General features: G+C 43.0%; 1 protein-coding gene across 1 annotated transcript in view; it reads right to left on the bottom strand.

The window, feature by feature from the left end:
* Positions 1-13,227, bottom strand: part of hpse2 (heparanase 2) — a 106,916-nt gene that overhangs the window by 15,870 nt on the left and 77,819 nt on the right. The window contains exons 10-11 of the mRNA XM_036547350.1: positions 4,118-4,263; positions 971-1,117 (exon numbers count right to left, since the gene is read on the bottom strand). Coding sequence (XP_036403243.1) covers positions 971-1,117; positions 4,118-4,263 — 293 coding nt within the window. The remainder of the gene's footprint in view (positions 1-970; positions 1,118-4,117; positions 4,264-13,227) is intronic.

Raw genomic sequence — 13,227 nt, 5'->3', positions numbered from 1 at the left:
CGTACGGACCCTTCCTGCGATAGGAATCAGCCCTTTGTATCTGGGATTGTCTCTTGGCGTACTGGGGATGTGATCACCCACCACTCTGGGCTAATCCCCTCCACCGCCTCCCTGCTTTGCGGAGATTTTTAAATTGAGATAGTCAGAGTTGAAAATTGAGGCAGGTCACGCTCACAAGGGCCAATGAGGTAAGGAGCGCAGACCTGGCTCGGAACGTCAGAGGAATGCTGGGGGAACGCTGAGCATTTGCTGGGCCGTCCTTTTCTCAGCCTGAGAGCAGCACAACACACTGTTCTGTTTTCAACTTGCTGCCTCTGCAGTGCCTCCATAGCTCCTTCCCATCAGTCAAAAAAAAGTCATACTTCTGAGTCTTTCGTCTCTAATTTCGTATGGTATCGTACCATGGATAGCATAATCTGTGTTCTTAGGATGAATGAGCCACACTACCACACTGAATTCATGTATTGTTACGCTACTGTTCATTCCTTATGTTCGTTATTTATCTGCTTATCAGTTAAAGAGCTACAAGCATTATGGGGACCAGCTTGCAGTGCTTACACGGTTGTTTAACTTGCGTGCCTTGTGAGTGATTTCTACCCATGGATTTTTAGTAGATGGATGGAACACATTGCACAGGGTTACAAAAGCATTGCCATGTCTGATCTCTGAAGGCTATGATCAATCAACGATACATCTATCCATCCAACATACCAGCAGGGAACCAAGATGGTGGACCCCACATTTCACATTAAAAAAAGTTCTGGGCTTACAGTGTTGTAAGATCCAGCTGACGCTGGAACTCCTTGTAGTTCCTGGTGCTTTCAATTGAGATAGCAACAGGGACTCTTTAGCCTCACCGGGAGGGAGCACAGACTGCACGGTCTCCCCAGCATTTAACAGTCTCTGGTGTATTCAGTGGTACAGCAACCTCATGTCATAAGGGAGAAGAATAGCATGTGCTGCTACTTACTTGGCCTGGAGTCCATCTGCTCCCAGGGGCTGCAACAGGTACTGATGGACTGTTTTGTTGCGTAAAGTCCCAGCTAGCTTGATTTTCTTCCTTGACCGGTGGAGATTTATTATGTAGATGGTTATGGATCCTCGCACATAATTATGACTGTAAGATGAAAAGGAGAAAGACCTAGGTTGGGGAGGGGGATAAAAGGGGCACAAACAGAGGATATACTCTAAAGGCACACAGAATAAGGCTTCATCTGGCAAACAGACATACCTTGCAATATACCCCCCCCACCCCCCCCCCCACCCCCCGTTTCCTGGCACCATGTTCGCTGGGATCATTTTATCTTGCTGACGTTTTAGGTTCTTTTCTATTTCGCGAACGCAGAGTTGCGGGAGGGGCATCTGTGCCGTGTGTCGACAAAATGAAAAGACACGTCCTGCAGTAGGTGGGGGCAGCAAACATGACCTTTAAAAATAAAAAAAACCACAAGACTGGGCCAGCTCACTCTAGGAGTCAATAAAATCCTATAGTAAATTGCCTTGTTCTATAGGACTTTTTTGTTGTTGTATCTAAATGCTCCAATTCCCAAGTAACGCTCCTATTCTCTGTTCCCATTGACCGCTTTCTGGTTTGAGAGAACAGTTTGTCCTGAATGTCTCTGATGATACCATCACAGTGGGTGATGGAATACGCTGAATCCTCTTAATTCCAAAACTGCACTGAGTGCAGCGTTCACATATGAAAGAAAGAGAGAGAGAGAGAGAGAAAACTTGGACAGGTCCCAAGCATTCCAATTACATCCAGTGATCTGTTACATCTTCCTAGAATTCTAAACCTACCAGTTATTTATTTTTTTTGTGAAACAGCATTAAACATTTAATGTGTGGCATTCAGCAGTTTCCTGGCTTTACGTCTTGTAAATGATCTGTCATGCGCAAAGAACACGCTACTTTCATGTCGCGGGGAGTTAAGAGCTGCAGTCCAACCTTCATCGCATTTAAGGATCAATTGTGGTTATGAGAGTGGTGGACCAGAGTACTTAAGTTACATAGACAATACTGTATGAGCCCTGCTCTCCTGCTAAAGTGTTGGGGACTATGGGGATATTAGATAAAGATAAATATCTCAGAAAAGATAAGGCAAACATGATAAAATCCAATAAAGGCTCTAATGCAAAGGCAAGAATAACAGGGCCGTAGTGAATTCCACATGTTTTCCATGGGCCCAGAGAATAAGGTCACAGCTTGGCTTTGTCAGACGGGCCTGTTAGTAATCTCTCTCCCAGCACAAGCACTCTGGACCAGGCTGATCTGAGTCTTTACACCTTGGCATACAGGAACAGTCAAAAGGCCCTGTGAAACTCAAGGAACTTGTGAGACCGAAAAACTGACGGCAAAGAAATAATAAGTAAAAGAAATGGAACAGCAGGATGAATGCTGAACCTCATTTTATTGCCTCTTGTAACCTATCCTGAAATCCTAGCACCATTCTATCAGGCAGTTTCAAATCAGACACACAGATCTAGAGGAGATAGGACAGAAGATGACTTGAAGCCACATGAATCTTCAACACCAGCATTAGGAGCTTAAATGTACACTGTGATGTGGTACTTTCACATGCAAACACGGAAAAGTACAACAGTGTTGACTCGCTCCGAAAGGATCTACACCACCCATGGGAATCTGTATGATGAAGGAAATTGGCCTGCATGTCCGTTTCATCCACAGGAACTGGCTGAGACATCGACGGAGCATCTGTCTGTTTTACCAATAAACGCCTTCTGACTTTACAGGAAGGAATGGATGTGGTGTGGCACAGGTCTGGAGGGAGGATCCGACAGAGGAGCCAGATGAACGCTTCTTGACCGCGACTTTGGGGAAGGTACTTGGGAGACGATCCCTTGCCCACAGTGCCTTTTCCTTATCACCCGCAGCTGTGTGGCTGGAACGGCGGCGTCCAGATATCCACAGGCGCCTGGCAGAGAAAACTCGGCTGGGGGGCTGAGGGGAGGGGGACGTTTGCAGGCTCTGTCCCACTTGCGCCAACATTCGCCCCTCCTTCCGTCCATTTTAGGGGCTGGGAGGGCAGGGGTTCCCTCCGGTGCCCTCTTGCTGCCATCTCGCGTACTGCATCTCTAAGCAGAGCCTCGGCTGCAATATCTCTCTGGCCCGAAGACCCCAGCCAAACCCAGGGGACAGGATTCGCAGATCTGCCAGAGCGCATTAGCTGACCGGCAGGGAGCAGCAATTAGCCCTTGCTCTTGCTGGGATGACTCGGCATGGAGCACGTCCCATTGTCCCGCCGGAGGATAAAGAGCCAAGCGGGGAGACCCCCCCTACCTGTAATGGAGACGTGTCTGGGGGCGGGAAGGGGGCAGTATGTCTGCTCCGGTGCTGACAACCCGGCAGGCTGGTACAGATCACCGCGGTTAACTGATAACCTTCAAAGGAGAAGGTGGCACTTTTTATCTAGTCTGGGGGACAGACCTGCCTATTGTTCCCCCCCGCAGCCCTGAACATACCCGAGATGGGATGAAGGTCTCGGCCACTTTTCAGCAGCTCTTTGACGTTCGAAAGAGACTCCGTGCGCTTGATAATTGATACGCATTAACTTTTATGGCCGCACTCTGAAAGACCAGGGTGTCTGAGGACTGTTATTTATGTATCTTTATTATAGGCAGATAAGGACCAACGCATTAAACCCAGTCTGCTCTGGGCTGCCTTCTCAGGTGTCCATGAGCTGCCGGGGGAAAAACACTTTCTGTGGTGGATGGTCACAAGCCAGGGCACTACTTTAAAAGCTGCACTAATCTAAAGAAAGGCCTCTGCCATCTTTACAGGCAAGCCCTCAATTTAAACAACAATGGCATGTGCATTCCAGACGAAGTCTCTCGGACTACACCATCTGCACTGGAGTTCCCTGTGCTGCAGTTTAAGCAAGCTAAATACCACATGAATAACTACTCAGCTCTACTTTCAGAGCATTTTAAGGCACAGGTAATATGTGCTACGAGAAAATGTAACCCGTTAACCTTGAGCTAATTATGCGTTGTGCATTAGACACAGAAATAAAGTTTAAGCATTAGACACATCGCTCCTGCAGCATGGGCACACTGCTTGCCTGACCGCCCTGAGTTGAGTGATGCCGCCGACTCACTTATGGAAGCTTGTGCAGTGTGCGTATATGCGCAGCTTGTCTCGGATCACTCGGCCCGGCCGTGGCTTTCTCTGCAGACCAGCCACATGCACAGCTAGGACCCGGGGACCCACCAGGCGTTTGAAGAGCAGGGAAAGCCAGTAGTCCTGTAACACCAACACACACAGACACGCCACATGTTAAAGGGCACCGGGGTGGTTCCCTCTGCAAAAATCTCTTTAATGAAACCCAAGGAAAATGCTTGGTTGGATGCAAAGAGAAATTTCAAGTCATTCTTGACCGACTTGGCTGTGTGCTTGGCACTGTGGAGTATGAGGAACTACAAACTTTCCCCATGTTCATTATAAATACTTTCACAGAACAAAATAACATTTGTCTCCCCCGTCAATGATATACACATGATAAATGGTAATTGGAAGGTAAATTGCTAGAAGTCCCGTATGTGCTTTAATGTGAATCACAGAACGCTGCCATGAGGAAAACTGAAATGAGTCCACATCCATGTTTGGTTAGGCTAAGGTGTTTTTGTAGACACAAATCCCTGTATTAAACTGAGGGACCCTTTGTGGTCAATTAAATAACCAACTTCATGAATAGCTTAAGGGAAATATAAACTGGATAATGATATTTAACATCCGCCAGGATGTGAAGAATGGCAAACTAATGACAGGTACCGCCAAGATACACCAAGCTGTCCAACCAAGGAAATGAACCGCCGTGGGTTTATTCAAACAACATCCTGCTACACAGGCATTCATGATACCAGCACATTATAGTAGTCATTTACAGTTGAGTTTGAAAAGTAAAAAGTAAAAAATGTGGTAGAAAAGGTACAGAGGCAATATTAGTCTTATGAATATGCCACCACTGCATTCAAGACTGAAGATGTTTTTTTTTCCCTGTTTTTTGACCCAAACAATCCCGTCAGTTCTGCAGCCTTCAATTGAAAGAGACGCTTTCTTGGAATCCGTGGTGAAGCAATAATACAATAGATTTTCTTTGGAAGGCGGCTGTTGCTCGGCACTGAAGTGAGCTGAAAACAAGAGGGGATCAGCCTCTTGACAGAAAGTGATGAGTGATTGAAATTAGAATAAGAAAGTAAACATTTGCCCGGATTTTTCCACGAACTAACCACAAAACTGGAATACGTCATCTATAGCATTATTATGGACAAAACGCACTGTGCAAGCCAAAAATTCATCAATATAGTGGCTGTACACCTCCGGCAATGTTAGTCTACACATTAGAAAACGATGATGAATTAATGACTAACATTGCTAAAGTGTGAGTTAAAATCGCAGATACAACATAAAAATCAGTCAATACTGGACCGGGTTGGCAAGCCTGATCTATTATTATGAATTAACCCAGCACACACTGTGAAATGGAATCTTTTTTTAATTTTCCTTGCAAGTATTATGTTTTTTCCTTGGTAAGAATACAATGCAAATATAAATATAGAACAATTATTATTGTTGTTATTACTGTCCAAGGGTTCTTTAAGGACATACGAAGAGACAATTTAAAAACCACTAACAAGAAATGATTGTTCAATTCATAAAAACTGAAGAAATTCTAGGAGGCTGGAAGTCTGTCATTAAGGAAACGTTAGTTATTCCAGGAAACAGGAGGCATTATAAAAGGTAGTTTGCATGGATTCACAGAGAGAGATCATACTTAACAAATCTGCTGGATTTTGCAGAAATGTGAATACTTTGTGAATACTTCACCTGATGAATGTAAATCCCTGCTAGGGGGATGGGAGAGCACCCTGGCCCTGCTGGAAGCCCAAGCCAGGCGTGCTGAGCATGCACAAACACAGTCCTCAGCATGGTCCATGCTCTTACCTGCTATACCCCCAATATCCACCACAGTGCTGACAACAATCTCTGCAGTAGGACAAGCTCTTACTAATTATACCTCCACCCTACACCAAAGTTATACCAACAATGTCTGCGCTAGTCTAAGCGCTTAGCAACAATAGCCCTGACTTGCAGCAAGTTAAGAACATCTCTGCTTGTAAGAGCCTTTACCTAGTTGAAGCCCTTACCAATAATCTCCCCAACCTGGTCCAAGATCTTAACAACAATTATTTTACATTAGCAAACAGTAAATACACTAGTACACTAGTAACACTGTTACACTAGTAACAGAAAATACACTAATTTTGCAGTATGTGAAAGATGTATATTTGTTTACATGAATAAAACAGTAAGGTTAGAGATAAAGATATTCATAATCCTTATTGACAATGCACAATAAAATAACTGTAAATGTCACCAAACCTGATATTATACTCAATGCACGCACTGCATGCTTGGAGATGAAAAACATTTTACAAAACAAATGTTTTAACAAGACTACCAGGGACCTGGAGCTGGTGCAGTGTAGACAAACCTACAAACAAATTTCGCACTTGACAGCAGGAGTTTGCTTCTTTCAGTGATTGGAATGTCCTGTCACTACAAAGTATGCCTGCTCGTCCTCTCCCATTCCCCCTTTGCTAGTTCCCAGATTCAACACCTAATTGAGAGGTTCGGAACAACATGTGTGCTTCAGGAAGTTCCCATGCAATCCTGCATATGGCAGCATTTAACGGCTTCTTTTTTCCACTGTAGCTTTAACTTAATTTGCAGCATAATACCATTCAAACATTGCAGAATTCTGTACAGCTTAGGCAATGGCAGCAGTAAAAGCCCATCGCAGAAGGCCCCAGAAACAGTCCTGCTTTCTCTAGGGCAGGTAAAATACAGAGGAACAGAAGACGGTACCTACAGGAGTATGGCTCAATGAGAAGATGGCACCTAGGGAGAGGGTCATAATTCACGTACCAGTATAAAAGTATCAGCCTTGTAACGACTGCTGACCCAGTCTACTTGCCACCTGTAATTCCAGCTAAGCATTTTCCTAAGGAAAAAATGGTGCCCTGCATTTCAATTTTGACTGAAAATAAACAGATTTGGTCCCCCAGTGGTGAACTAAACTTCCCATGGGGGTCAGGACAGCGGAATCACAATCCCCACCCGCATAACACCTGCTACTTGTATTGCTTTGTATTGGTTTATTTTACATGCAGTATTACAATGTGTTATGGATTCTGTGATCTAGTGACTGCAATGTATTATAGTGTGTACTTGGCTTCCCTTAGTTTTTAGGCTGCCTAGTCAGATTAGCACAAGTTAGCTTGTGGTAGGGCTTGAATGGTGCTCACACTCACCAGTTTGGGAGTATTGTTAGCCTGGTCTGACACTATTGCTCATTCAACTTGAATGGATACACCTCTGTTCTCTTGTGCTGGAAGTCTCTCTGGATAATAGCGTCTGCTAAATGAATGTAATGTAATGACATACAGGTGGACCAGTATACTCCATAATTGAACTGAGCCACCTCCTCAGTACTTTAATATTAACGATTGTTGATTAACAGCTGATTTGCATATATGGTAGCATACTACATGTGGTGACTGCCTGTGGTAAACAATGACTTCAGTAAAACAATTAAGAGGAAAGACCATGAAGCTCTTGCAACTGGAACTAACCATCCCTGGTACCGAGAACCATGCTGATACATTAACCTGCAAGGACAGCATATAATCAAGGCTGTAATTTTTACAATTTGACAAATCCACCTTAAGAGTGGCTTTACTGTATAGTGTCAGGCTTTGACAGCCACTCACACAGGCATTCGATTAACAGTCATGAAGTAGTAGTAAGGAGTAGTAAGCAGTTACATCAAAAAAGAGGAGAAAATGAAAGTGGAAGGGGATGAAATGATAAAGGAGGCCCTGCAGAATCTGTGTTTGATGGTATCTGGAGAACTTTAAGGTTCCAGATGGAATCTGCTTCATGCCAAGCCTCCAAAAGACTTCAATCAAACCCGGAGCTGCTGAGGGGCTGGGGAGGCAGGTACATTGGGATGAGGAGTTGTCTGCATTGGCTGGACCCATCTCAATCGCCCTCCACATTGAAGGCTCTGTCAAAACCTGTGCAAACCCCCTCCCCAGCCCCCCCCTGCCCACGTTACGGCTTTAAAGGGGTTTGGCCGTGAGGGGTTTAACTAAACGCACTTACTCTAACAGACAAAAAAATAAACTTCCCGGCATACCACAAGCATTGTTGTGGGCTGTTTAGATTAGATTCTGGCAGTTCACTCACCCGCACCGCCGAGCAGACACATCTCTGGAAAGCAATTCCAGGCCTGTCAGTGCAGCCGTGGCCCGCCCTGACAGCGGGGTTGAGCGGCCATCACAATGGATCACTTTCACAGCAGCATCTTCAAATGACTGCAGGGGTGTTTAAGGCCTGGATGGCACTTAAGTGCTAACTAATCACGATTTAGTATAGCGCTGAGCGTCATGTGGGATTTGTGATGCACCATGCTGAAATGATTTGGTGATGGGGGGTGGGAGGGTGCACTGTCTCACTGATCAATTCTTCTTCCTGCCAACAGGAGGCAGCAATACATAGAAGCGTCAGAGCCAGGGCCTCTTTCAAAAAAGCCAGCGCAATGTTAATCTCAGGCCTTAACACAAATCGTTAGTATCTACCTGAGTGACACAGACAAGAGTGCTTAAGATCTTTTCATTTCCCTGCCTTCACAGATCAAAGTGGATTGTGAAGCATTAGCCTCAATTAAAGATGTGTTGACAATTTGCAGGCTACTGCAACTCTGGGCAAAGATACAGAATGTGCTGTAAATATTAACACAGCTATAAACATTGCTGCAAAGAGGAGGCAAAAGTCGCATTTATTCCAGAGGCAGTACAGTACTGTGTCAGTATTCAAGGACACTGACATGTGTATGCCAGTGACAGCAACTACAAAAACTGAGTTCTTGTTGTCCACCAATGTCTAGACATTTGAAGTAATTACAACTTTTGGCCAAAGAAAAGAAAGGCAAAGCAAATATATTAAATGCACTTCTTAATTTATCAGATTCTGAGAATCCAGTTAAGACAGGACATAACATCAAACAACAACCATTTGAACTTTATCGTTAAAAGACTCGCAAGCAGGACATGGTATGGACCACAACGCGCAAAGCTTTTTTACAGTTATTTGATACTTTCTGGAATGTCTTCCTAAATACTGGGGATAAAAACATAGGAAATCAAAACTAAGTGCTATGCAGTATACTAAGCACAGGCAATCAGAGAACATTTCACTACACATGATTCCATTAAAGCATATTAGATTAAAAACAGAGGCTCATGACCAAACATCAGTTTTCAATAGCAATACTACAACTTTTACTAAAGCAAGCACAAAATGTCTTATTTAAGCTGAAGCACTGTAATTCAAATTCAAGTAATTTAGATGGATATGTTCACAATGAAAGAGTATAATAGTTCTACAAACTGTGAAGCTGCCATTTCTCTTTGATCCCTGTCAGTCCTTATGAATGTTCTTCACTCAAAGTGCACCACAGGATAGGTAATAGCCAATATACTACACTATATTTAAGGGGCTAACACATAATGACATCAAATCCTAAAGTGTAACATGGCAATCTAATGACATTACCAGTTAACTGTCCATGAAATACTGTCATTAGTTCTTCCATTGAGAAATCTGTCACAAAAGTGAACTAACAGAAAAATAGAAATAAGCTAGTAGGCCATATAGTTGTCTTAGCCACTACATAATCATGCCATCCAGGAGACAGTGCAGGTTTACTAATTGGTCAATAACAGTTATAATGAAGGTTACAACAACCTCAAATGACTAAATCTGCTCTATCTGATGTGAAGACACATCACACAGCAAACATTTCTTATTCTTTCCTAATTAAAATGCTCTTTTAGATGGTTGTCTAGAAATTCTTTGACACTGCCAGCTGAGAATGTTTGATTGTTTATAGAATTTTGATGGTTCTTAAGTATACACATAATTCCTTACAAAGCCTCACATAAGTCTACATAACATCCATACCCATGCTTCATTAGAAAATGTCATTAGCATTCATAGCAAAACCCATATTCCAGCCTGCAGTACATCATAGTGTATTAATTCATATTCAAAGATAGTTTATGTCAGTTGTAATACATATTTATGAATGTTTGGGAATAATAATGAATTCTGTTATTGTACATATTTTGAATGTTAGTAGATAATATTGAATGACAAAATATAAAGCAATGTTTATGTGTTTACTAGGACCATACCACTGTCTAATTAAAGATTTAGAAAATGAAAAAAAGTAACAAAAGTATTTTATCACTTCCTTAATATTTGACGACAACATCCTCAGAAGCTTTAGATTAGCACAAGGAAATGTAGACTGATTACCTGGCAGCATCTCTCCATCTTCCTGTTTCATAACTCATCATTCTAAAATTGCGACTCTCAGCAGCAAGACTTAGGCATTTGATGAAGGGGATTTACACAAGAGATAATGAATTATGATGACAATTGATAACTGCAAGGTGCTGACACAGATTACTGGACTTTAAAACATTTGTGAAAAATGGCTTCTAATTCTTTTGGTGACATCTATGGGTTTGGCATAATCTACATCATAAAACTGCTGAGCAGCATGGTAGAGGGTTTATTTTGATTGGCTGGTCTTTTAGAGTTGATCTTTTTTTGAACTGGTCCTTGAAATGAGAGGAAAATTCACAGGTTCACCTCTTCAGATGTTCTGCTCTATATTTACAATGGAAAACATTAAAACAAAATATACAACAACACTGTATATTTTTAAATTGACAAATTTGTGCAATTGCTTACTTACTTGTGCTCTTAAAACACAAAAAAGAAACATGCAATCCAGCACAAAATAGTTTTGATTCACATGAGCAGATATGACAGCAATATAGATTTGTCATATACAGGTAATCCACTATCATTACAGCCTTTCATAAATAGGGAACACCAACTGTAATTATATATGTCACAAATAAATTAACGTTAGCACAACCTTGAACACCTTCATAATTACGTGAAATGGAATATTCCACTAACTTGTCCAAAAACACATTGAAATTTCATATGAAACACCTGGATTCTGGTTAGTAAACAATCATATAAACACATTTTTTTACTCGAAACTGTGCAGCTCAACGCCCTTGCCAGAGGCAGAATGTTTATTTCCAGCGTTTTCATAAACCTGCAATTGCTTAACTTCGGTCGGAGCAATTTCTACTTGCACATTACACAGAGCATAAGCAGTTCCCTAAAAAGTGCAGAAGACCAGAGCTTTTCCAGTGCTGCTGCCAGAAGGCCCATTACTAGACGGAGAGTTCACACCAGTTTAAGACAGGAACTGGCGTAATGACACCCAGATAGGTCCATTAACGAGTACGCACTATGGTCGTCATGAAAAATAAATCAAAATTAAATGGATTGCTGGGTCGCCGTTTCAAAGCCCGCTCCTAATTTAAGAATAACAGACGGCCTTTCTTCTGGGATAGAGTCAGCCGGCGGCTGTTCTGGTTTCGACATGAGTAGCCTAGCTTTACGTGTGTCGAATCGAGGGAAAACTGGATGTTCTTTCGCGGTGGAGAGACACCTTATGCTCTGACTTTTATGACCTGAAGGGAGGAATGGCACAGGAATAGGAGAACCAGAGAGGGAGACAGAGTGAGGTAGAACAACAGAGGAAAGGAAAGGAGTTTGTGGGGAATAGGGGGGAGAGAAGAATGGTAAAAGAGTCAGGCTTGGACCACAGTTGGGTGGCTGTTTGTGTGTGTGTCTGTGTGTTGGATGGGTGGGGTAAGGGGTAAGGGGCAGTTCGGCTGGGTCCAGTGTTGTCCTATGTGAGGGATTAAAGGGAAAAGTGTTGGACATAAATTTCTCTCTCGGCTGACAGGTTGGGGCTGTTGCGAATTGTCGCAGTGGGGAGCCTGGCAGTTTGCACAGACATCCAGCCATGTTAAAAGCATTGTGATCCCAGCAGGGGGCGATTGTTCCCAGAAACAACTGAAGAACAACTTAAGAGGGGGGGGGGAGAGGAAAAAAACACAAAATTTCAACATATTTTGATCTGAATACACAACGTTTTGGTTTAAATCAAGGTATAGCATACAAGTCTTAATCAAACAGTGCAAGCAAAGCTGAGGAAATATTAGGACTACTGTTTGCTCTGGGCAATCCCTGTCTTGACCTGCTCTCCAACTGTGCCTCTCTACTCTGCTGAAAATTAAAGTCTTCTAAAATGCACAGGCCATAGCTTATCCATTAAAATATCTTTTTTGGGTTGCTCTGTGACTTATTCATTAATTTACTTGAAAATATATTTTTTGTATCTGTGTGAAGCCTAGCCTAGGCCTTTATCATACCATCTTGTGTATGCTCAGGCTAAAGTATAAGTAAGACATTCTCCACATCTTGTTTTTGTGAAACATAAAGTCTTTTATAAATCATTTTTATGAACTTGGCACAAATACATTGCTCTTTCTAAGACTACCTCCCTGGATATTATCTCTACCTAAACCTTGCACGTTTTCCCAAATAAACATATGCCCCGCCAAACATGCTGGGAACTCTGTCACTGCAGAGCAAATGATCTTAGAGTAAAAAAACAGCCTGAAAGGGGGCTGCCGAGTGGCTCACTCGTTCTGAGTGTAGACTGAGCGCTACGGCCCGGGTTTGAACCTGACTGTGTCACTACCCCACAGTGACCGGGAGCTCACAGGCAGAACACACTGGCTTCTTTTCGCCGGGGATAGGGGTGGGTACGTCGGCAGGGGCTTCGGTCCCATTAGCAACAGCGACCGCTCCTGGTCGATCGGGCACTTGCGGTCCACGTGCCAAAGCTGCATACGAAATGCCTTCCTCTGACTCATCTCTGTGCTAGCTTAGCTTGTGGACCGCAGTGTGAAAAGAAGCAGCGACTGACATCACGTGTCTCTGAGGAGGGCTCGTGCTTGTCCACACACTCCCGGATTGACAGTGGGGGTTGTGCAATGGGGATGATGACAAATTGCACATTCCAGAATTTGGGGAATTGGCCATTCCAAATTGGGGAGAAAATGGAAAAAGAAAAGAAAAAAACAAGCTGAAAGTGGTAACACCTTAAAGGGTAATTTTCAATGTCTGATTATTTTCTATATACACCAGAAATATAAACTTTTTTCAGATGCCAACTATCTGAAAGTTGATATTGATTAA

The sequence above is a fragment of the Megalops cyprinoides genome, chromosome 15 (genome assembly GCF_013368585.1).
Source record: "Megalops cyprinoides isolate fMegCyp1 chromosome 15, fMegCyp1.pri, whole genome shotgun sequence".
Taxonomy (NCBI): Eukaryota; Metazoa; Chordata; class Actinopteri; order Elopiformes; family Megalopidae; genus Megalops; species Megalops cyprinoides.
The sequence above is the reverse complement of the archived record's forward strand: the minus strand, read 5'-3'. Positions and strand labels throughout refer to the sequence as shown.